Source organism: Salvelinus alpinus, chromosome 9 (assembly GCF_045679555.1).
Source record: "Salvelinus alpinus chromosome 9, SLU_Salpinus.1, whole genome shotgun sequence".
NCBI lineage: Eukaryota > Metazoa > Chordata > Actinopteri > Salmoniformes > Salmonidae > Salvelinus > Salvelinus alpinus.
The window spans coordinates 6,225,708-6,249,073 of record NC_092094.1 but is presented as its reverse complement, the minus strand read 5'-3'; the positions used below and the strand labels follow the sequence as shown (position 1 = coordinate 6,249,073).

The 23,366-nt window shown below is 48.2% G+C and overlaps 1 protein-coding gene across 3 annotated transcripts in view; it reads right to left on the bottom strand.

Moving 5' to 3' along the window:
* LOC139584212 (CD82 antigen-like) overlaps positions 1-23,366 on the bottom strand; it is an 82,043-nt gene that overhangs the window by 13,536 nt on the left and 45,141 nt on the right. For all 3 annotated transcript variants that reach the window (XR_011676737.1, XM_071415799.1, XM_071415797.1), the window contains exon 4: positions 5,694-5,818. Coding sequence is in view for 2 of the 3 variants with exons in the window: in XM_071415799.1 (XP_071271900.1) it covers positions 5,694-5,818 (125 nt within the window). In the remaining variant the exon portion in view is untranslated. The remainder of the gene's footprint in view (positions 1-5,693; positions 5,819-23,366) is intronic.

Here is a 23,366-nt window from a genome sequence, read left to right as displayed (position 1 = left end):
GCAGGACTAGGACATGTCTCAGCAGGACTAGGGAATGTCTCAGCAGGACTAGGGAATGTCTCAGCAGGACTAGGACATGTCTCAGCAGGACTAGGACATGTCTCAGCAGGACTAGGACATGTCTCAGCAGGACTAGGACATGTCTCAGCAGGACTAGGGAATGTCTCAGCAGGACTAGGACATGTCTCAGCAGGACTAGGACATGTCTCAGCAGGACTAGGACATGTCTCAGCAGGACTAGGACATGTCTCAGCAGGACTAGGACATGTCTCAGCAGGACTAGGACATGTCTCAGCAGGACTAGGGAATGTCTCTGCAGGACTAGGACATGTCTCAGCAGGACTAGGACATGTCTCAGCAGGACTAGGACATGTCTCAGCAGGACTAGGACATGTCTCAGCAGGACTAGGACATGTCTCAGCAGGACTAGGACATGTCTCAGCAGGACTAGGACATGTCTCAGCAGGACTAGGACATGTCTCAGCAGGACTAGGACATGTCTCAGCAGGACTAGGACATGTCTCAGCAGGACTAGGACATGTCTCAGCAGGACTAGGACATGTCTCAGCAGGACTAGGACATGTCTCAGCAGGACTAGGGAATGTCTCAGCAGGACTAGGACATGTCTCAGCAGGACTAGGACATGTCTCAGCAGGACTAGGGAATGTCTCAGCAGGACTAGGGCATGTCTCTGCAGGACTAGGACATGTCTCTGCAGGACTAGGACATGTCTCAGCAGGACTAGGACATGTCTCAGCAGGACTAGGGAATGTCTCAGCAGGACTAGGACATGTCTCAGCAGGACTAGGACATGTCTCAGCAGGACTAGGGAATGTCTCAGCAGGACTAGGACATGTCTCTGCAGGACTAGGACATGTCTCAGCAGGACTAGGACATGTCTCAGCAGGACTAGGACATGTCTCTGCAGGACTAGGACATGTCTCAGCAGGACTAGGGCATGTCTCTGCAGGACTAGGACATGTCTCTGCAGGACTAGGACATGTCTCAGCAGGACTAGGACATGTCTCAGCAGGACTAGGACATGTCTCAGCAGGACTAGGACATGTCTCAGCAGGACTAGGGCATGTCTCCACAGGACTAGGACATGTCTCAGCAGGACTAGGACATGTCTCAGCAGGACTAGGACATGTCTCAGCAGGACTAGGACATGTCTCAGCAGGACTAGGACATGTCTCAGCAGGACTAGGACATGTCTCTGCAGGACTAGGGAATGTCTCAGCAGGACTAGGACATGTCTCAGCAGGACTAGGACATGTCTCAGCAGGACTAGGACATGTCTCTGCAGGACTAGGGCATGTCTCAGCAGGACTAGGACATGTCTCAGCAGGACTAGGGAATGTCTCAGCAGGACTAGGGCATGTCTCAGCAGGACTAGGACATGTCTCAGCAGGACTAGGACATGTCTCAGCAGGACTAGGGAATGTCTCAGCAGGACTAGGACATGTCTCAGCAGGACTAGGACATGTCTCAGCAGGACTAGGACATGTCTCAGCAGGACTAGGACATGTCTCAGCAGGACTAGGACATGTCTCAGCAGGACTAGGACATGTCTCAGCAGGACTAGGGAATGTCTCAGCAGGACTAGGACATGTCTCAGCAGGACTAGGACATGTCTCAGCAGGACTAGGACATGTCTCAGCAGGACTAGGGAATGTCTCAGCAGGACTAGGGAATGTCTCAGCAGGACTAGGACATGTCTCAGCAGGACTAGGACATGTCTCAGCAGGACTAGGACATGTCTCAGCAGGACTAGGACATGTCTCAGCAGGACTAGGACATGTCTCAGCAGGACTAGGACATGTCTCAGCAGGACTAGGACATGTCTCAGCAGGACTAGGACATGTCTCTGCAGGACTAGGACATGTCTCAGCAGGACTAGGACATGTCTCAGCAGGACTAGGACATGTCTCAGCAGGACTAGGGAATGTCTCTGCAGGACTAGGACATGTCTCAGCAGGACTAGGACATGTCTCAGCAGGACTAGGGAATGTCTCAGCAGGACTAGGACATGTCTCAGCAGGACTAGGACATGTCTCAGCAGGACTAGGACATGTCTCAGCAGGACTAGGACATGTCTCAGCAGGACTAGGACATGTCTCAGCAGGACTAGGACATGTCTCAGCAGGACTAGGACATGTCTCTGCAGGACTAGGGCATGTCTCAGCAGGACTAGGGAATGTCTCAGCAGGACTAGGACATGTCTCTGCAGGACTAGGACATGTCTCTGCAGGACTAGGACATGTCTCAGCAGGACTAGGACATGTCTCTGCAGGACTAGGACATGTCTCAGCAGGACTAGGACATGTCTCAGCAGGACTAGGACATGTCTCAGCAGGACTAGGACATGTCTCTGCAGGACTAGGACATGTCTCAGCAGGACTAGGACATGTCTCAGCAGGACTAGGACATGTCTCTGCAGGACTAGGACATGTCTCAGCAGGACTAGGACATGTCTCAGCAGGACTAGGGAATGTCTCAGCAGGACTAGGGCATGTCTCAGCAGGACTAGGACATGTCTCAGCAGGACTAGGACATGTCTCAGCAGGACTAGGACATGTCTCAGCAGGACTAGGACATGTCTCAGCAGGACTAGGACATGTCTCAGCAGGACTAGGACATGTCTCAGCAGGACTAGGACATGTCTCTGCAGGACTAGGACATGTCTCTGCAGGACTAGGACATGTCTCAGCAGGACTAGGACATGTCTCAGCAGGACTAGGACATGTCTCAGCAGGACTAGGGCATGTCTCAGCAGGACTAGGGAATGTCTCAGCAGGACTAGGACATGTCTCAGCAGGACTAGGACATGTCTCAGCAGGACTAGGACATGTCTCAGCAGGACTAGGGCAGGACTAGGACATGTCTCAGCAGGACTAGGACATGTCTCAGCAGGACTAAGACATGTCTCAGCAGGACTAGGACATGTCTCAGCAGGACTAGGACATGTCTCAGCAGGACTAGGACATGTCTCAGCAGGACTAGGACATGTCTCAGCAGGACTAGGGAATGTCTCAGCAGGACTAGGGAATGTCTCAGCAGGACTAGGACATGTCTCAGCAGGACTAGGACATGTCTCAGCAGGACTAGGACATGTCTCAGCAGGACTAGGACATGTCTCAGCAGGACTAGGACATGTCTCAGCAGGACTAGGACATGTCTCAGCAGGACTAGGACATGTCTCAGCAGGACTAGGACATGTCTCAACAGGACTAGGACATGTCTCAGCAGGACTAGGGCATGTCTCAGCAGGACTAGGACATGTCTCAACAGGACTAGGACATGTCTCAACAGGACTAGGACATGTCTCAGCAGGACTAGGACATGTCTCAGCAGGACTAGGGCATGTCTCAGCAGGACTAGGACATGTCTCAGCAGGACTAGGACATGTCTCAGCAGGACTAGGACATGTCTCAGCAGGACTAGGGCATGTCTCTGCAGGACTAGCAGCTATTCCAGGGGGTTCCTCCACAGCACCCTCCTCACCCCTCTCTCTGTAACCTCCTCACCCCTCTCTCTCTGTAACCTCCTCACCCCTCTCTCTCTGTAACCTCCTCACCCCTCTCTCTCTGTAACCTCCTCACCCCTCTCTCTGTAACCTCCTCACCCATCTCTCTGTAACCTCCTCACCCCTCTCTCTGTAACCTCCTCACCCCTCTCTCTGTAACCTCCTCACCCCTCTCTCTGTAACCTCCTCACCCCTCTCTCTCTGTAACCTCCTCACCCCTCTCTCTCTGTATCTCCTCACCCCTCTCGCTGTAACCTCCTCACCCCTCTCTCTCTGTAACCTCCTCACCCCTCTCTCTGTAACCTCCTCACCCCTCTCTCTCTGTAACCTCCTCACCCCCCTCTCTCTGTAACCTCCTCACCCCTCTCTCTGTAACCTCCTCACCCCTCTCTCTCTGTAACCTCCTCACCCCTCTCTGTCTGTAACCTCCTCACCCCTCTCTCTCTGTAACCTCCTCACCCCTCTCTCTGTAACCTCCTCACCCCTCTCTCTGTAACCTCCTCACCCCTCTCTCTGTAACCTCCTCACCCCTCTCTCTCTGTAACCTCCTCACCCCTCTCTCTCTGTAACCTCCTCACCCCTCTCTCTGTAACCTCCTCACCCCTCTCTCTGTAACCTCCTCACCCCTCTCTGTAACCTCCTCACCCCTCTCTCTGTAACCTCCTCACCCCTCTCTCTCTGTAACCTCCTCACCCCTCTCTCTCTGTAACCTCCTCACCCCTCTCTCTGTAACCTCCTCACCCCTCTCTCTGTAACCTCCTCACCCCCTCTCTGTAACCTCCTCACCCCTCTCTCTCTGTAACCTCCTCACCCCTCTCTCTGTAACCTCCTCACCCCTCTCTCTCTGTAACCTCCTCACCCCTCTCTCTGTAACCTCCTCACCCATCTCTCTGTAACCTCCTCACCCCTCTCTCTGTAACCTCCTCACCCCTCTCTCTCTGTAACCTCCTCACCCCTCTCTGTCTGTAACCTCCTCACCCCTTTCTCTCTGTAACCTCCTCACCCCTCTCTCTGTAACCTCCTCACCCCTCTCTCTCTGTAACCTCCTCACCCCTCTCTCTGTAACCTCCTCACCCATCTCTCTGTAACCTCCTCACCCCTCTCTCTGTAACCTCCTCACCCCTCTCTCTCTGTAACCTCCTCACCCCTCTCTCTGTAACCTCCTCACCCCTCTCTCTGTAACCTCCTCACCCCTCTCTCTGTAACCTCCTCACCCCTCTCTCTCTGTAACCTCCTCACCCCTCTCTCTCCTGTAACTCTCCTCACCCCTCTCTCTGTAACCTCCTCACCCCTCTCTCTCTGTAACCTCCTCACCCCTCTCTCTCTGTAACCTCCTCACCCCTCTCTCTCTGTAACCTCCTCACCTCTCTCTCTGTAACCTCCTCACCCCTCTCTCTGTAACCTCCTCACCCCTCTCTCTCTGTAACCTCCTCACCCCTCTCTCTCTGTAACCTCCTCACCCATCTCTCTGTAACCTCCTCACCCCTCTCTCTCTGTAACCTCCTCACCCCTCTCTCTCTGTAACCTCCTCACCCCTCTCTCTCTGTAACCTCCTCACCCATCTCTCTGTAACCTCCTCACCCCTCTCTCTCTGTAACCTCCTCACCTCTCTCTCTGTAACCTCCTCACCCCTCTCTCTCTGTAACCTCCTCACCCCTCTCTCTGTAACCTCCTCACCCCTCTCTCTCTGTAACCTCCTCACCCCTCTCTCTCTGTAACCTCCTCACCCCTCTCTCTCTGTAACCTCCTCACCTCTCTCTCTGTAACCTCCTCACCCCTCTCTCTGTAACCTCCTCACATTAATAATCCACACATACTCCTGCTGTTGACGACATGCGTAGTCAAACAGGAAGATGGTATTATAGAATCCAACCTCATTGGACCAGACAGCAGCATGAGCCGGTAGTCTAGTTCTAACGGTGAGGAAGAACGTCGCCGGTCCTTTTCAACACCAGTCGAATGTGGAGATCCGAGCTACAAATCAGAGCTTTCTGCAGCAGCGTAGAGCATCGTGACATAACATCAAAACAGACTCTACATCCTGCTCAACCTTCACAGCGTTGTGGTGCAGGAACAAGTCCCTTTGACAGCAGGGGGGGGGGGGGGTGGTGGGGGGGGGGGCTTTAGGTTTGAGTGTTTCAGCAGTGTGGATGTGTGTTTTACTCACCAGGCCCAGCAGGCAGCGTATCTCGTAGATGGCTCCTATACAGCCCAGGAAGCCCATAACCATGGAGAGAGAACCCACAGCGATCAGAATATAGGACGCCACTTGCAGAGTGGTGGAGGACTCCTCTGTAGAGAACATGTCCATGAACAGGTTAACATTCTGCCCTTACAACATCACTCACTGAAACCAGGCTACACTATCATCCTAAAAACTATACAGAATGGTTTTCCCGATTTTTTTAAAGAGTGACTCATTCTAGCTCACACATTTAAATGATCTGGTCAACCGTATGCAGTGAAATATGCACATGTGACAGGTCAGGTAGCATGTAACCTGTTCATTTAGTAGTAGTAGTAGTAACATGTCAAGGCAAGCAATGGGGATCCGCCACGGAGCAAGCCGATTCAAAAAGAAAATTCAAGCAATGTTCTCTACCAGAGTTATAACAGCCCACTAGAGACCAGAGAGAGCAAGGCTGGAGCAGAGGAATGGAGAGGAGACGGGGGTGAGATGGAGAGATTCCCTTGGCTGAGGGTAAGCTCCAGAGATGCGCCGTCTCTGTCTGGAATGTAGCCTGGCACAGAGCTCTGGGGCTGGGACACGGTTCCAACTCACTCTGGGTCTGAGGTCAAGAGAACCAGAGATGCGCCGTCTCTGTCTGGAATGTAGCCTGGCTCAGAGCTCTGGGGCTGGGACACGGTTCCAACACTCAAGGGTCTGAGGTCAAGAGAACCAGAGAGGCCTGCTATGATATAATAACCCTTACCTTACCTAACCTTGACTCATGAATAATACGTATAATAATAGAATCGTATTGGTGTCAAATCAGCCAGACACATTGCTCCACAGATAAAACATAACCACTTCAAAGCATTGGTTCACAGTGCACAACGATGTATTTAACATCCTAAAGACATTCAACTACAATATTCTTGGCATCTCATAAACAATGCTCGTATAGATTACAATAAGGGACGCTGAACAATCGCAGTGAAACCATACAGTATGGCAATGTAATAAAACTAAATTAAACTGGGCGTATGTATTGTACCAGTCAAAAGTTTGGACACACCTAATCATTCAAGGGTTTTTCTTTATTTTTTACTATGTTTTACATTGTAGAATAATAGTGAAGACATCAAAACTATGAAATAACACACATGGAATCATGTAGTAACCAAAAAAAGTGTTCAACAAAATCAAAATATATTTTATATTTGAGATTCTTCAAAGTAGCCACTCTTTGCCTGGTTCTATATAGGTATATATACACACACACATATAACCTAGATGACCTGGTATAGAGGTCGACCGATTAATCGGCATGGCCGATTAATTAGGGCCGATTTCAAGTTTTCATAACAATCGGTAATCTCCATTTTTGGACGCCGATTATAGCTGATTACATTGCACTGCACGAGGAGACTGCGTGGCAGGCTGACCACCTGTTACACGAGTGCAGCAAGGAGCCAAGGTAAGTTGCTAGCTAACATTAAACTTATCTTATAAAAAAAACAATCAATCTTCACATAATCACTAGTTAACTACACATGGTTGATGATATTACTAGTTTAACTAGCTTGTCCTGTGTTGCATATAATCAATGTGGTGCCTGTTAATTTATCATCGAATCACAACCTACTTTGCCAAACGGGTGATGATTTAACAAAAGCGCATTCGCGTCAGGGTATATGCAGCAGTTTGGGCCGCCTGGCTCGTTGCGAACTGTGTGAAGACCATTTCTTCTTAACAAAGACCGTAATTAATTTGCCAGAATTTTACATAATTATGACATAACATTGAAGGTTGTGCAATGTAACAGCAATATTTAGACTTGGGGTTGCCAGCCGTTCGATAAAATACGTCCCCAGTCCACCTGGCCGTGCTGCTGCTCCAGTTTATTATTATTTGACCATGCTGGTCATTTATGAACATTTGAACATCTTGGCCATGTTCTGTGATAATCTCCACCCGGCACAGCCAGAAGAGGACTGGCCACCCCTCATAGCCTGGTTCCTCTCTAGGTTTCTTCCTAGGTTTTGGCCTTTCTAGGGAAATTTTCCTAGCCACCATGCTTCTACACCTGCATTGCTTGCTGTTGTGGGTTTTAGGCTGGGTTTCTGTACAGCACTTTGAGACATCAGCTGATGTAAGAAGGGCTTTATAAATACATTTGATTTGAGCGGCGGGAGGCAGCAGCAGGCTCGTAAGCATTCATTCAAACAGCACTTTCCTGCGTTTTTCCAGCAGCTCTTCGCAATGCTTGAAGCACAGCGCTGTTTATGACTTCAAGCCTATCAACTCCCGAGATTAGGCTGGCAATACTAAAGTGCCTATAAGAACAACCAATAGTCAAAGGTATATGAAATACAAATTGTATAGAGAAAAATAGTCCTATAATTCCTATAATAACTACAACCTAAAACTTCTTAACTGGGAATATTGAAGACTCATGTTAATATGTTCTCATGTTCTGAGCAAGGAACTTAAACGTTAGCTTTCTTACATGGCACATATTGCACTTTTACTTTCTTCTCCAACACTGTGTTTTTGCATTGTTTAAACCAAATTGAACATGTTTCATTATTTATTTGAGACTAAATTGATTTTATTGATGTATTATATTAAGTTAAAATAAAAGTGTTCATTCAGTATTGTTGTAATTGTCATTATTACAAATATATACATAAAAATCGTCTGATTAATCAGTATCGGCTTTTTTTGGTCCTCCAATAATCAGTATCGGCGTTGACAAATCATAATCAGTCGACCTCTAGTGTGTGTACACATGAAGGGCTAGTTACAGAAAGGCTAGTTACAGAAAGGCTAGTTACAGAAGGGCTAGTAGCAGAAGGGCTAGTTACAGAAAGGCTAGTTACAGAAGGGCTAGTAGCAGAAGGGCTAGTTACAGAAGGGCTAGTTATAGAAGAGCTAGTTAGAGAAGGGCTAGTTACAGAAGGGCTAGTTATAGAAGAGCTAGTTACAGAAGGGCTAGTTACAGAAGGGCTAGTTACAGAAGGGCTAGTTACAGAAGGGCTAGTTACAGAACAGCGAGTTACAGAACAGCGAGTTACAGAAGAGCTAGTTACAGAAGGGCTAGTTACAGAAGGGCTAGTTACAGAAGGGCTAGTAGCAGAAAAGCTAGTCACAGAAGGGCTAGTTATAGAAGAGCTAGTTAGAGAAGGGCTAGTTACAGAAGGGCTAGTTATAGAAGAGCTAGTTACAGAAGGGCTAGTTACAGAAGGGCTAGTTACAGAAGGGCTAGTTACAGAAGGGCTAGTTACAGAACAGCGAGTTACAGAACAGCGAGTTACAGAAGAGCTAGTTACAGAAGGGCTAGTTACAGAAGGGCTAGTTACAGAAGGGCTAGTTACAGAAGGGCTAGTTACAGAAGGGCTAGTTATAGAAGAGACAGTTAGAGAACGGCTAGTTACAGAAGGGCTAGTAACAGAAGGGCTAGTAACAGAAGGGCTAGTTACAGAACAGCGGGTTACAGAAGGGCTAGTAACAGATGAGGTAGTTATAGAAGGGCCAGTTATAGAAGGGCTAGTTACAGAAGAGCTAGTAACAGAAGGGCTAGTTACAGAAGAGCGAGTTATAGAAGAGCTAGTTACAGAAGGGCTAGTTACAGAAGGGCTAGTTACAGAAGAGGTGGTTATAGAAGGGCCTAGTTACAGAAGGACTAGTTATAGAAGAGGTAGTTAGAGAAGAGCTAGTAACAGAAGGGCTAGTTATAGAAGAGCTAGTTACAGAAGGGCTAGTAACAGAAGAGGTGGTTATAGAAGGGCCTAGTAACAGAAGGGCTAGTTATAGAAGAGCTAGTTAGAGAAGGGCTAGTTACAGAAGGGCTAGTTACAGAAGGGCTAGTAACAGAAGGGCTAGTTACAGAAGAGCTAGTAACAGAAGGGCTAGTTATAAAAGGGCTAGTAACAGAAGGGCTAGTTACAGAAGAGCTAGTAACAGAAGGGCTAGTTACAGAAGAGCTAGTTACAGAAGGGCTACTTATAGAAGAGCTAGTTAGAGAACGGCTAGCAACAGAAGAGGTAGTTATAGAAGGGCCAGTTATAGAAGGGCTAGTTATAGAAGAGCTAGTTACAGAAGAGCTAGTTACAGAAGAGCTAGTTACAGAAGGGCTACTTATAGAAGAGCTAGTTAGAGAACGGCTAGCAACAGAAGAGGTAGTTATAGAAGGGCCAGTTATAGAAGGGCTAGTTATAGAAGAGCTAGTTACAGAAGATGTAGTTACAGAAGATGTAGTTATAGAAGAGCTAGTTACAGAAGGGCTAGTTATAGAAGGGCTAGTAACAGGGTTCGTGTGAAAGAGATGTCACACAGAGAACATAGATGTAAGCTACACATGTCTTACAGCATTAGGCATCAGCCGACAGCAGCCTCTCACCACAAAACCCAGACCCGCGGCGGAGAGAGAGGAACACTTGTTCTGAACACTTGTGAACTGTACTGTAGGACTCAAAGCATGTGAAGTAAAGGGCTGCAGTGAAAACCGACAGAGATCAGCCCAATACTTCTTTGTCAAAGGTTGTTGGTGACAGAAAACGTAGCAAACAAAACACTGAAACATGCAAGGACGCAGACTTCCTTTTCACATCTCGTTACATTCTAAAAGCAGGACGTTTTTTCAAAGCCTTTAGATTAGTTAACTATTCTCAGAATGCACATCTGTGTTGCAGTGCTTTCAGAAGCAGATGCAGACTCATCTGTGTGGAATCTCCAGTGGTTATTTAGTCAGCCTGTGTTCTGGTCTGTCTTGTACCGTGGCAAGTCTCCTTCCATTGGAACTTCCAGAAAAAGTTCTTCTGGTGGTTTCCACGGAAACATCCATTTAAAGAGACAGTTCAGAGCTTCGGTCCCAAACGGCACCCTATTCACTATAGGTCTAAACTGTCTCTTTAAATAGACGTTTCCGTGGAAACAACCAGGTTTCAGTGAGTTCTAGTGCCCTTTAAGACAGCAGTTCACACCCTCAGGGGGAGTTTTTCGGCATGGCAGGGTTAGCTGCATAAACATTTCTAAATTTCCATGTATTTATAGTCTGTATACAGAGAAACAAAATGAAAGCTTCAAATTAAACAACACCGATTTGACATCCAACTAAAATTCAACCTGTACGATGGATATAATATATCACGTGTTTACCTCACTAAGTTGTTGTTTAGGCTAAGTGTAAACTGTGTAGACTAAGTGTAAACTGAAGAAAATAAAAACCCCTGATAAGCTAAACTGATAATGCAGCAATTTGACATTGAATCCAAATCCAACCTGTAGTATGGATCTAATACGTCCCGTTTCCAACTTAGTGTGAACTGAAAAAAGCTTTCTACGACCTACACTTCTTATCACAGCGTATCTTCACACTGTGTTTTGGCATTAATCATCTGTAATAGAGCTCCCTAAACAAGGCCAAGGTCTTCTGTTAAAATATACACACCAAGCTGTGCTTTGACGAGCCGCTCCACGATGATGAACTCTGTGTTTCCCGTCACTACGGTGAACTACTAACAGCGTGGCTCTGATATTAGAGAGAGAACATTCCATGTGAGGCTGAGACGAGGTGGTCTAGTGGTTAAAGTAGCTGCCTACATGCTGATGTTGGATTGGGTTAGAATCCAACCCAACGCCGCCCTTTACAGCACACCATCTCTCCTCCTAACGCTCCTGTCTCTCTCTAACGTCTCCATCCAATCAAACGGGAAAATACTTTTGGAATAAAGAACTTTCAGAAAGGGAAGTTGATCCTTCAGATAAAGAATGGGAGGTGGGGGGGGAGGTGGGGAGGCAATGGAAACATTCCCAAGACCCCTAACATGGTGGAACAGCTGCACAGCGCTCTATTAGTATAACCTATAGAAAATGGAAACTGTAAACACACAGCGATCCTGTGTGGCTTCAGTCATTAGGCCAATAACTTCTGAGAGGGGTCTGGGGGCAGAGTTTCAACGTTTTATTAGTCGTACGTACCGGGTACATATGTTATACACCGTCCAATGAAATGCTCACTTGCAGGTTCCTTCGGGACAAAGCAACAATAATAAATAATAGGAAGATAAGATTACAAAACATTAAGTAAATGGCTCATTAGAAAATAGTAAAATGTGTAGCATAAGTATAATACAGGAAGGCACAATTTAAGTTCAATATTTATACGTGTTTTGGGGAAGGGGGGGATTGAGAGGCTAGTGTTTAATTCTTTATAGTCTAAGACATTGGGGGACGAGGGAGGTGCTAAGCTGACATACATAATTGATTTGGAAATGTAGGTTCTCTTAAGGTATATAAAAACATATGTACAGTTGAAGTCAGACGTTTACGTACACTTAGGTTGGAGTCATTAAAACTCGGTTTTTCAACCACTCCACAAATTTATTGTCAACAAACTATAGTTTTGTCAAGTCGGTTAGGACATCTACTTTGTGCATGACAAGTAATTTTTCCAACAATTGTTTACAGACAGATTATTTCACTTATAATTCACTGTGTCACAATTCCAGTGGGTCAGAACTTTACATACACCAAGTTGACTGTTCCTTTAAAACGCTGGGAAAATTCCAGAAAATGATGTCATGGCTTTAGAAGCTTCTGATAGGCTAATTGACATATTTTGAGTTAATTAGAGGTGTATCTGTGGATGTATTTCAAGGCCTACCTTCAAACTCAGTGCCTCTTTGCTTGACATCATGGGAAAATCAAAATAAATCAGCCAAGACCCCAGAAAAACATTTTGTAGACCTCCACAAGTCTGGTTCATCCTTGGGAGCAGTTTCCAAATGCCTGAATGTTCATCTGTACAAACAATAGTACGCAAGTATAAACACCATGGGACCACGCAGCCGTCATACCGCTCAGGATGGAGACGCGTTCTGTCTCCTAGAGATGAACCTACTTTGGTGCGAAAAGTGCAAATCAATCCCAGAACAACAGCAAAGGACCTTGTGAAGATGCTGGAGGAAACAGGTACAAAAGTATCTATATCCACAGTAAAACGAGTCCTATATCGACATAACCTGAAAGGCTTCTCAGCAAGGAAGAAGCCACTGCTCCAAAACCGCCATATAAAAGCCAGACTACGGTTTGCAACTGCACATGGGGTCAAAGATCATACTTTTTGGAGAAATATCCTCTGGTCTGATGAAACAAAAATAGAACTGTTTGGCCATAATGACCATTGTTATGTTTGGGGGTGCTTTGCTGCAGGAGGGACTGGTGCACTTCACAAAATAGATGGCTTCATGAATTGATGAATTGAAGCAACATCTCAAGACATCAGTCAGGAAGTTAAAGTGTGGTCGCAAATGGGTCTTCCAAATGGACAATGACCCCAAGCATACTTCCAAAGTGGTGGTAAAATGGCTTAAGGACAATAAAGTCAAGGTATTGGAGTGGCCATCACAAAGCCCTGACCTCAATCCTATAGACAATTTGTGGGCAGAACTGAAAAAGCGCGTGCGAGCAAGGAAGCCTACAAACCTGACTCAGTTACACCAGCTCTGTCAGGAGGAATGGGCCAAAATTCACCCAACTTATTGTGGGAAGCTTGTGGAAAGCTACCCAAAATGTTTGACCCAAGTTAAACAATTTCAAGGCAATGCTACCAAATACTAATTGAGTGTATGTAAACTTCTGACCCACTTGGACTGTGATGAAAGAAATACAAGCTGAAATAAATCATTCTCTGTACTATTATTCTGACAATTCACATTCTTAAAATAAAGTGGTGATCCTAACTGACCTAAGACAGGGAATGTTTACTAGGATTAAATGTCAGGAATTGTGAAAAACTGAGTTTAAATGTACTTGGCTAAGGTGTATGTAAACTTCCGACTTCAATTGTAGTATGGTAGTAGGTGCCAGGTGCACCGGTTTGTGTCAAGAACTGCAACGCTGCTGGGTTTTTCACGCTCAACAGTTTCAACAGTGTGTATCAAGAATGGTCCACCCAAAAGAACATCCAGCCAACTTGACACAACTGTGGGAAGCATTGGAGTCCACATGGGCCAGCATCCCTGTGTAGTCAACATGGGCCAGCATCCCTGTGTAGTCAACATGGGCCAGCATCCATGTGTAGTCAACATGGACCAGCATCCCTGTGTAGTCAACATGGGCCAGCATCCCTGTGTAGTCAACATGGGCCAGCATCCCTGTGGAGTCAACGTGGACCAGCATCCCTGTGGAGTCAACATGGGCCAGCATCCCTGTGGAGTCAACATGGGCCAGCATCCCTGTGGAGTCAACATGGGCCAGCATCCCTGTGGAGTCAACATGGGCCAGCATCCCTGTGGAACACTTTCGACACCTTGTAGAGTCCACGCCCTGACAAATTAAGGCTTTGTGTTGAAAAGAAGGTATAATAAACAGAGGAGCCTGCTGCTGCTAGTTAGTTAGTGGAGCCTGCTGCTGCTAGTTAGTTACAGGAGAGCCTGCTGCTGCTAGTTAGTTACAGAGGAGCCTGCTGCTGCTAGTTAGTTACAGAGGAGCCTGCTGCTGCTAGTTAGTTACAGAGGAGCCTGCTGCTACTAGTTAGTTACAGTGAGCCTGCTGCTGCTAGTTAGTTAGTGGAGCCTGCTGCTGCTAGTTAGTTACAGAGGAGCCTGCTGCTACTAGTTAGTTACAGTGGGCCTGCTGCTGCTAGTTAGTTACAGAGGGCCTGCTGCTGCTAGTTAGTTACAGACGGAGCCTGCTGCTGCTAGTTAGTTACAGAGGAGCCTGCTGCTGCTAGTTAGTTAGTGGAGCCTGCTGCTGCTAGTTAGTTACAGAGGAGCCTGCTGCTGCTAGTTAGTTACAGAGAAGCCTGCTGCTGCTAGTTAGTTACAGAGGGCCTGCTGCTGCTAGTTAGTTACAGAAGAGCCTGCTGCTGCTAGTTAGTTACAGTGGGCCTGCTGCTGCTAGTTAGTTAGTGGAGCCTGCTGCTGCTAGTTAGTTACAGAGGAGCCTGCTGCTACTAGTTAGTTACAGTGGGCCTGCTGCTGCTAGTTAGTTACAGTGGGCCTGCTGCTGCTAGTTAGTTACAGAGGAGCCTGCTGCTGCTCGTTAGTTACAGAAGAGCCTGCTGTTACTAGTTAGTTACAGAGGGCCTGCTGCTGCTAGTTAGTTACAGAGGAGCCTGCTACTACTAGTTAGTTACAGAGGGCCTGCTGCTGCTAGTTAGCTACAGAGGAGCCTGCTGCTACTAGTTAGTTACAGAGGGCCTGCTGCTGCTAGTTAGTTACAGAAGAGCCTGCTGCTGCTAGTTAGTTACAGAGGGCCTGCTGCTGCTAGTTAGTTACAGAAGAGCCTGCTGCTGCTAGTTAGTTACAGAGGAGCCTGCTGCTGCTAGTTAGTTACAGAAGAGCCTGCTGCTGCTAGTTAGTTACAGAGGAGCCTGCTGCTGCTAGTTAGTTACAGAGGAGCCTGCTGCTGCTAGTTAGTTAGTGGAGCCTGCTGCTACTAGTTAGTTACAGAGGAGCCTGCTGCTGCTAGTTAGTTACAGAAGAGCCTGCTGCTGCTAGTTAGTTACAGTGGGCCTGCTGCTGCTAGTTAGTTAGTGGAGCCTGCTGCTGCTAGTTAGTTACAGAGGAGCCTGCTGCTACTAGTTAGTTACAGTGGGCCTGCTGCTGCTAGTTAGTTAGTGGAGCCTGCTGCTGCTAGTTAGTTACAGAGGAGCCTGCTGCTGCTAGTTAGTTACAGAGGAGCCTGCTGCTGCTAGTTAGTTACAGAGGAGCCTGCTGCTGCTAGTTAGTTACAGAGGAGCCTGCTGCTGCTAGTTAGTTACAGAGGAGCCTGCTGCTACTAGTTAGTTACAGTGAGCCTGCTGCTGCTAGTTAGTTAGTGGAGCCTGCTGCTGCTAGTTAGTTACAGAGGAGCCTGCTGCTACTAGTTAGTTACAGTGGCCCTGCTGCTGCTAGTTAGTTACAGAGGGCCTGCTGCTGCTAGTTAGTTACAGAGGAGCCTGCTGCTGCTAGTTAGTTACAGAGGAGCCTGCTGCTGCTAGTTAGTTAGTGGAGCCTGCTGCTGCTAGTTAGTTACAGAGGAGCCTGCTGCTGCTAGTTAGTTACAGAGAAGCCTGCTGCTGCTAGTTAGTTACAGAAGAGCCTGCTGCTGCTAGTTAGTTACAGTGGGCCTGCTGCTGCTAGTTAGTTAGTGGAGCCTGCTGCTGCTAGTTAGTTACAGAGGAGCCTGCTGCTACTAGTTAGTTACAGTGGGCCTGCTGCTGCTAGTTAGTTACAGAGGGCCTGCTGCTGCTAGTTAGTTACAGAGGAGCCTGCTGCTGCTAGTTAGTTACAGAGGAGCCTGCTGCTGCTCGTTAGTTACAGAAGAGCCTGCTGCTACTAGTTAGTTACAGAGGGCCTGCTGCTGCTAGTTAGTTACAGAGGAGCCTGCTACTACTAGTTAGTTACAGAGGGCCTGCTGCTGCTAGTTAGCTACAGAGGAGCCTGCTGCTACTAGTTAGTTACAGAGGGCCTGCTGCTGCTAGTTAGTTACAGAAGAGCCTGCTGCTGCTAGTTAGTTACAGAGGAGCCTGCTGCTGCTAGTTAGTTACAGAAGAGCCTGCTGCTGCTAGTTAGTTACAGTGGGCCTGCTGCTGCTAGTTAGTTAGTGGAGCCTGCTGCTGCTAGTTAGTTACAGAGGGGCCTGCTGCTACTAGTTAGTTACAGTGGGCCTGCTGCTGCTAGTTAGTTACAGAGGAGCCTGCTGCTGCTCGTTAGTTACAGAAGAGCCTGCTGCTGCTAGTTAGTTACAGAGGAGCCTGCTGCTACTAGTTAGTTACAGTGGGCCTGCTGCTGCTAGTTAGTTAGTGGAGCCTGCTGCTGCTAGTTAGTTACAGAGGAGCCTGCTGCTACTAGTTAGTTACAGTGGGCCTGCTGCTGCTAGTTAGTTAGTGGAGCCTGCTGCTGCTAGTTAGTTACAGAGGAGCCTGCTGCTGCTAGTTAGTTACAGAGGAGCCTGCTGCTGCTAGTTAGTTACAGAGGAGCCTGCTGCTGCTAGTTAGTTACAGTGGGCCTGCTGCTGCTAGTTAGTTACAGAGGAGCCTGCTGCTGCTAGTTAGTTACAGAGGAGCCTGCTGCTACTAGTTAGTTACAGAGGAGCCTGCTGCTGCTAGTTAGTTACAGAGGAGCCTGCTGCTGCTAGTTAGTTACAGTGGGCCTGCTGCTGCTAGTTAGTTAGTGGAGCCTGCTGCTGCTAGTTAGCTACAGAGGAGCCTGCTGCTGCTAGTTAGTTACAGAGGAGCCTGCTGCTGCTAGTTAGTTACAGAGGAGCCTGCTGCTGCTAGTTAGTTACAGTGGGCCTGCTGCTGCTAGTTAGTTACAGAGGAGCCTGCTGCTGCTAGTTGGTTACAGAGGAGCCTGCTGCTGCTAGTTAGTTACAGAGGAGCCTGCTGCTGCTAGTTAGTTACAGAGGAGCCTGCTGCTGCTAGTTAGTTACAGAGGAGCCTGCTGCTGCTAGTTAGTTACAGAAGAGCCTGCTGCTGCTAGTTAGTTACAGAGGAGCCTGCTGCTGCTAGTTAGTTACAGAGGAGCCTGCTGCTGCTAGTTAGTTACAGAGGAGCCTGCTGCTACTAGTTAGTTACAGAGGAGCCTGCTGCTGCTAGTTAGTTACAGAGGAGCCTGCTGCTGCTAGTTAGTTACAGAGGAGCCTGCTGCTGCTAGTTAGTTACAGAGGAGCCTGCTGCTGCTAGTTAGTTACAGAGGAGCCTGCTGCTGCTAGTTAGTTACAGTGGGCCTGCTGCTGCTAGTTAGTTAGTGGAGCCTGCTGCTGCTAGTTAGTTACAGTGGGCCTGCTGCTGCTAGTTAGTTACAGTGGGCCTGCTGCTGCTAGTTAGTTACAGAGGAGCCTGCTGCTGCTAGTTAGTTACAGAAGAGCCTGCTGCTGCTAGTTAGTTACAGTGGGCCTGCTGCTGCTAGTTGGTTACAGTGGGCCTGCTGCTGCTAGTTAGTTACAGTGGGCCTGCTGTTGCTGCTAGTTAGTTACAGTGGGCCTGCTGTTGCTGCTAGTTAGTTACAGTGGGCCTGCTGTTGCTGCTAGTTAGTTACAGTGGGCCTGCTGCTGCTAGTTAGTTACAGTGGGCCTGCTGTTGCTGCTAGTTAGTTACAGTGGGCCTGCTGCTGCTAGTTAGTTACAGTGGGCCTGCTGCTGCTAGTTAGTTAGTGGAGCCTGCTGCTGCTAGTTAGTTACAGTGGGCTGTTGCTGCTAGTTAGTTACAGAGGAGCCTGCTGCTACTAGTTAGTTACAGTGAGCCTGCTGATGCTAGTTAGTTACAGAGGAGCCTGCTGCTGCTAGTTAGTTACAGAGGAGCCTGCTGCTGCTAGTTAGTTACAGAGGAGCCTGCTGCTGCTAGTTAGTTACAGAGGAGCCTGCTGCTGCTAGTTAGTTACAGAGGAGCCTGCTGCTGCTAGTTAGTTACAGAGGAGCCTGCTGCTGCTAGTTAGTTACAGAGGAGCCTGCTGCTGCTAGTTAGTTACAGAGGAGCCTGCTGCTGCTAGTTAGTTACAGAGGAGCCTGATGCTGCTAGTTAGTTACAGAGGAGCCTGCTGCTGCTAGTTAGTTACAGAGGAGCCTGCTGCTACTAGTTAGTTACAGAGGAGCCTGCTGCTGCTAGTTAGTTACAGAGGAGCCTGCTGCTGCTAGTTAGTTACAGAGGAGCCTGCTGCTGCTAGTTAGTTACAGTGGAGCCTGCTGCTGCTAGTTAGTTACAGAGGAGCCTGCTGCTGCTAGTTAGTTACAGAGGAGCCTGCTGCTGCTAGTTAGTTACAGAGGAGCCTGCTGCTGCTAGTTAGTTACAGAGGAGCCTGCTGCTGCTAGTTAGTTACAGTGGAGCCTGCTGCTGCTAGTTAGTTAGTGGAGCCTGCTGCTGCTAGTTAGTTACAGAGGAGCCTGCTGCTGCTAGTTAGTTACAGAGGAGCCTGCTGCTGCTAGTTAGTTACAGAGGAGCCTGCTGCTGCTAGTTAGTTACAGTGGGCCTGCTGCTGCTAGTTAGTTACAGAGGAGCCTGCTGCTACTAGTTAGTTACAGTGGGCCTGCTGCTGCTAGTTAGTTACAGTGGGCCTGCTGCTGCTAGTTAGTTACAGTGGGCCTGCTGCTGCTAGTTAGTTACAGTGGGCCTGCTGCTACTAGTTAGTTACAGTGGGCCTGCTGCTGCTAGTTAGTTACAGTGGGCCTGCTGCTGCTAGTTAGTTACAGAGGAGCCTGCTGCTAGTTAGTTACAGAGGAGCCTGCTGCTGCTAGTTAGTTACAGTGGGCCTGCTGCGGCTAGTTAGTTACAGAGGAGCCTGCTGCTGCTAGTTAGTTACAGTGGGCCTGCTGCTGCTAGTTAGTTACAGAAGAGCCTGCTGCTGCTAGTTAGTTACAGTGGGCCTGCTGCTGCTAGTTAGTTACAGAGGAGCCTGCTGCTGCTAGTTAGTTACAGTGGAGCCTGCTGCTGCTAGTTAGTTACAGAGGAGCCTGCTGCTGCTAGTTAGTTACAGTGGGCCTGCTGCTGCTAGTTAGTTACAGTGGGCCTGCTGCTGCTAGTTAGTTACAGAGGAGCCTGCTGCTGCTAGTTAGTTATAGTGGGCCTGCTGCTGCTGCTAGTTAGTTACAGTGGAGCCTGCTCCTGCTAGTTAGTTACAGTGGGCCTGCTGCTGCTAGTTAGTTACAGTGGGCCTGCTGCTGCTAGTTAGTTACAGTGGGCCTGCTGCTGCTAGTTAGTTACAGTGGGCCTGCTGCTGCTAGTTAGTTACAGTGGGCCTGCTGCTGCTAGTTAGTTACAGTGGGCCTGCTGCTAGTTAGTTACAGTGGGCCTGCTGCTAGTTAGTTACAGAGGAGTCTGCTGCTGCTAGTTAGTTACAGTGGGCCTGCTGCTACTAGTTAGTTACAGTGGGCCTGCTGCTGCTAGTTAGTTACGGTGGGCCTGCTGCTGCTAGTTAGTTACAGAGGGCCTGCTGCTGCTAGTTAGTTACGGTGGGCCTGCTGCTGCTAGTTAGTTACGGTGTGTCTGCTGCTGCTAGTTAGTTACAGAGGAGCCTGCTGCTGCTAGTTAGTTACAGTGGGCCTGCTGCTGCTAGTTAGTTAGTGGAGCCTGCTGCTAGTTAGTTATAGTGGGCCTGCTGCTGCTAGTTAGTTACAGTGGGCCTGCTGCTGCTAGTCAGTTACAGTGGGCCTGCTGCTGCTAGTTAGTTACAGTGGGCCTGCTGCTGCTAGTTAGTTACAGTGGGCCTGCTGCTGCTAGTTAGTTACAGTGGGCCTGCTGCTGCTAGTTAGTTACAGTGGGCCTGCTGCTGCTAGTTAGTTACAGTGGGCCTGCTGCTGCTAGTTAGTTACAGTGGGCCTGCTGCTGCTAGTTAGTTACAGTGGGCCTGCTGCTAGTTAGTTACAGAGGAGCCTGCTGCTGCTAGTTAGTTACAGTGGGCCTGCTGCTACTAGTTAGTTACAGTGGGCCTGCTGCTGCTAGTTAGTTACGGTGGGCCTGCTGCTGCTAGTTAGTTACAGAGGGCCTGCTGCTGCTAGTTAGTTACGGTGGGCCTGCTGCTGCTAGTTAGTTACGGTGGGCCTGCTGCTGCTAGTTAGTTACAGAGGAGCCTGCTGCTACTAGTTAGGTACAGAGGAGCCTGCTGCTGCTAGTTAGTTACAGTGGGCCTGCTGCTACTAGTTAGTTACAGTGTGATGCAGCTCTGTAGAGGAGGAGAAAGAGGATATGGATAGGAAGAGGAGAGTAGACGGAATAGGAGCCCGTCCCATGGAGGAGGAGGAGGAGGAGGAGGAGGAGGAGGAGGAGGAGGAGGAGGAGGAGGAGGAGGAGGAGGAGGAAGGGCTATCTTCAAGGTTGGTCCCAGGAAGCAGGGGAAGCATACAGGATGTAATCTGGAACAGCTGGATAATAAATAACAGTGGGTCTGAACTGCCGTTCTAGGATGATAAAGAGGACAGGCTCTGTGTTATGTCCCTTTCCTGGCCAACGATAAGCTCGACACTGACCTTTGGTTGGAACATCCAGCCATATTTACAAAGCGTCTCAGAGTACGAGGGCTGATCAAGGATCAGTTTTAGATCATGCTGATGAAGAATCTATGAACAGAGTGGAACTGATCCCAGATCAGCAGTTGGGGAACGCCAGCCCAGCTAAAAGACAGCCCAAACAGCAGGCTCCACTCAACAGTCAGTGGCCTTGGATGTGAAGCAGCGCCAGTCATTCCAGAATCTCCCTCTCTTAGTGAAATAGATCATTTATTCTTTATTTTGGCCACGGAAGTCCTTGATATGAGTAACCTCTTTTTGGAAGGGAGACCTGTAAACGTGATACATGACCAGAGAAGAGAGAGGACCCAGTCTGAGAGGTCTGGGAAACAGGTCCAGTTTGGGTGTGTGTGTGTGTGTGTGTGTGTGTGTGTGTGTGTGTGTGTGTGTGTGTGTGTGTGTGTGTGTGTGTGTGTGTGTGTGTGTGTGTGTGTGTGTGTGTGTGTGTGTGTGTGTGTTGTAAGTCACTGAGAGATCTGGGAAAACACAGTTCTGGTGAGTTGTTACTTGTCAAACTCTTATCTGTTGCATCTCATTACTTAGGCCCCTATGGACGATCCAGTCTAAAAATAGACTCAACATTTACAATGAATCAGGCAGATTTATAGTAGGTAGATTTCCTTTCCATGTTACCCTGGCCGGCCTTCCTGTCTGTAGGCTACGGATGAGACTACAGTGGGGCTTCCTACTGACTGTCGGTCTGTGTTGTTAAGAAAAGAACAACTAACGTAGGAATGGTGGTGGGCATCTCTGTTACCTCCTCACACCAAACAGACCTGTAACATCTCTGTTACCTCCTCACACCAAACAGACCTGACAACATCTCTGTTACCTCCTCACACCAAACAGACCTGACAACATCTCTGTTACCTCCTCACACCAAACAGACCTGACAACATCTCTGTTACCTCCTCACACCAAACAGACCTGTAACATCTCTGTTACCTCCTCACACCAAACAGACCTGACAACATCTCTGTTACCTCCTCACACCAAACAGACCTGACAACATCTCTGTTACCTCCTCACACCAAACAGACCTGTAACATCTCTGTTACCTCCTCACACCAAACAGACCTGACAACATCTCTGTTACCTCCTCACACCAAACAGACCTGTAACATCTCTGTTACCTCCTCACACCAAACAACATCTCTGTTCCCTCCTCACACCAAACAACATCTCTGTTCCCTCCTCACACCAAACAACATCTCTGTTCCCTCCTCACACCAAACAACATCTCTGTTCCCTCCTCACACCAAACAACATCTCTGTTCCCTCCTCACACCAAACCTGTAACATCTCTGTTCCCTCCTCACACCAAACAACATCTCTGTTCCCTCCTCACACCAAACAATATCTCTGTTCCCTCCTCACACCAAACAACATCTCTGTTCCCTCCTCACACCAAAAACCTGTAACATCTCTGTTCCCTCCTCACACCAAACAACATCTCTGTTCCCTCCTCACACCAAACAACATCTCTGTTCCCTCCTCACACCAAACAGACCTGTAACATCTCTGTTACCTCCTCACACCAAACAACATCTCTGTTCCCTCCTCACACCAAACAACATCTCTGTTCCCTCCTCACACCAAACAACATCTCTGTTACCTCCTCACACCAAACAACATCTCTGTTACCTCCTCACACCAACAACATCTCTGTTCCCTCCTCACACCAAACAACATCTCTGTTACCTCCTCACACCAAACAACATCTCTGTTACCTCCTCACACCAAACAGACCTGTAACATCTCTGTTACCTCCTCACACCAAACAGACCTGTAACATCTCTGTTACCTCCTCACACCAAACAACATCTCTGTTCCCTCCTCACACCAAACAACATCTCTGTTCCCTCCTCACACCAACAACATCTCTGTTCCCTCCTCACACCAAACAGACCTGTTACATCTCTGTTACCTCCTCACACCAAACAGACCTGTAACATCTCTGTTCCCTCCTCACACCAAACAACATCTCTGTTCCCTCCTCACACCAAACAACATCTCTGTTACCTCCTCACACCAAACAGACCTGACAACATCTCTGTTACCTCCTCACACCAAACAGACCTGTAACATCTCTGTTACCTCCTCACACCAAACAGACCTGTAACATCTCTGTTACCTCCTCACACCAAACAGACCTGACAACATCTCTGTTCCCTCCTCACACCAAACAAAATCTCTGTTCCCTCCTCACACCAAACAGACCTGACAACATCTCTGTTCCCTCCTCACACCAAACAACATCTCTGTTACCTCCTCACACCAAACAGACCTGTAACATCTCTGTTACCTCCTCACACCAAACAACATCTCTGTTACCTCCTCACACCAAACAGACCTGTAACATCTCTGTTACCTCCTCACACCAAACAGACCTGTAACATCTCTGTTACCTCCTCACACCAAAACAGACCTGACAACATCTCTGTTACCTCCTCACACCAAACAGACCTGTAACATCTCTGTTACCTCCTCACACCAAACAGACCTGTAACATCTCTGTTACCTCCTCACACCAAACAGACCTGACAACATCTCTGTTCCCTCCTCACACCAAACAACATCTCTGTTACCTCCTCACACCAAACAGACCTGTAACATCTCTGTTAACTCCTCACACCAAACAGACCTGACAACATCTCTGTTACCTCCTCACACCAAACAGACCTGACA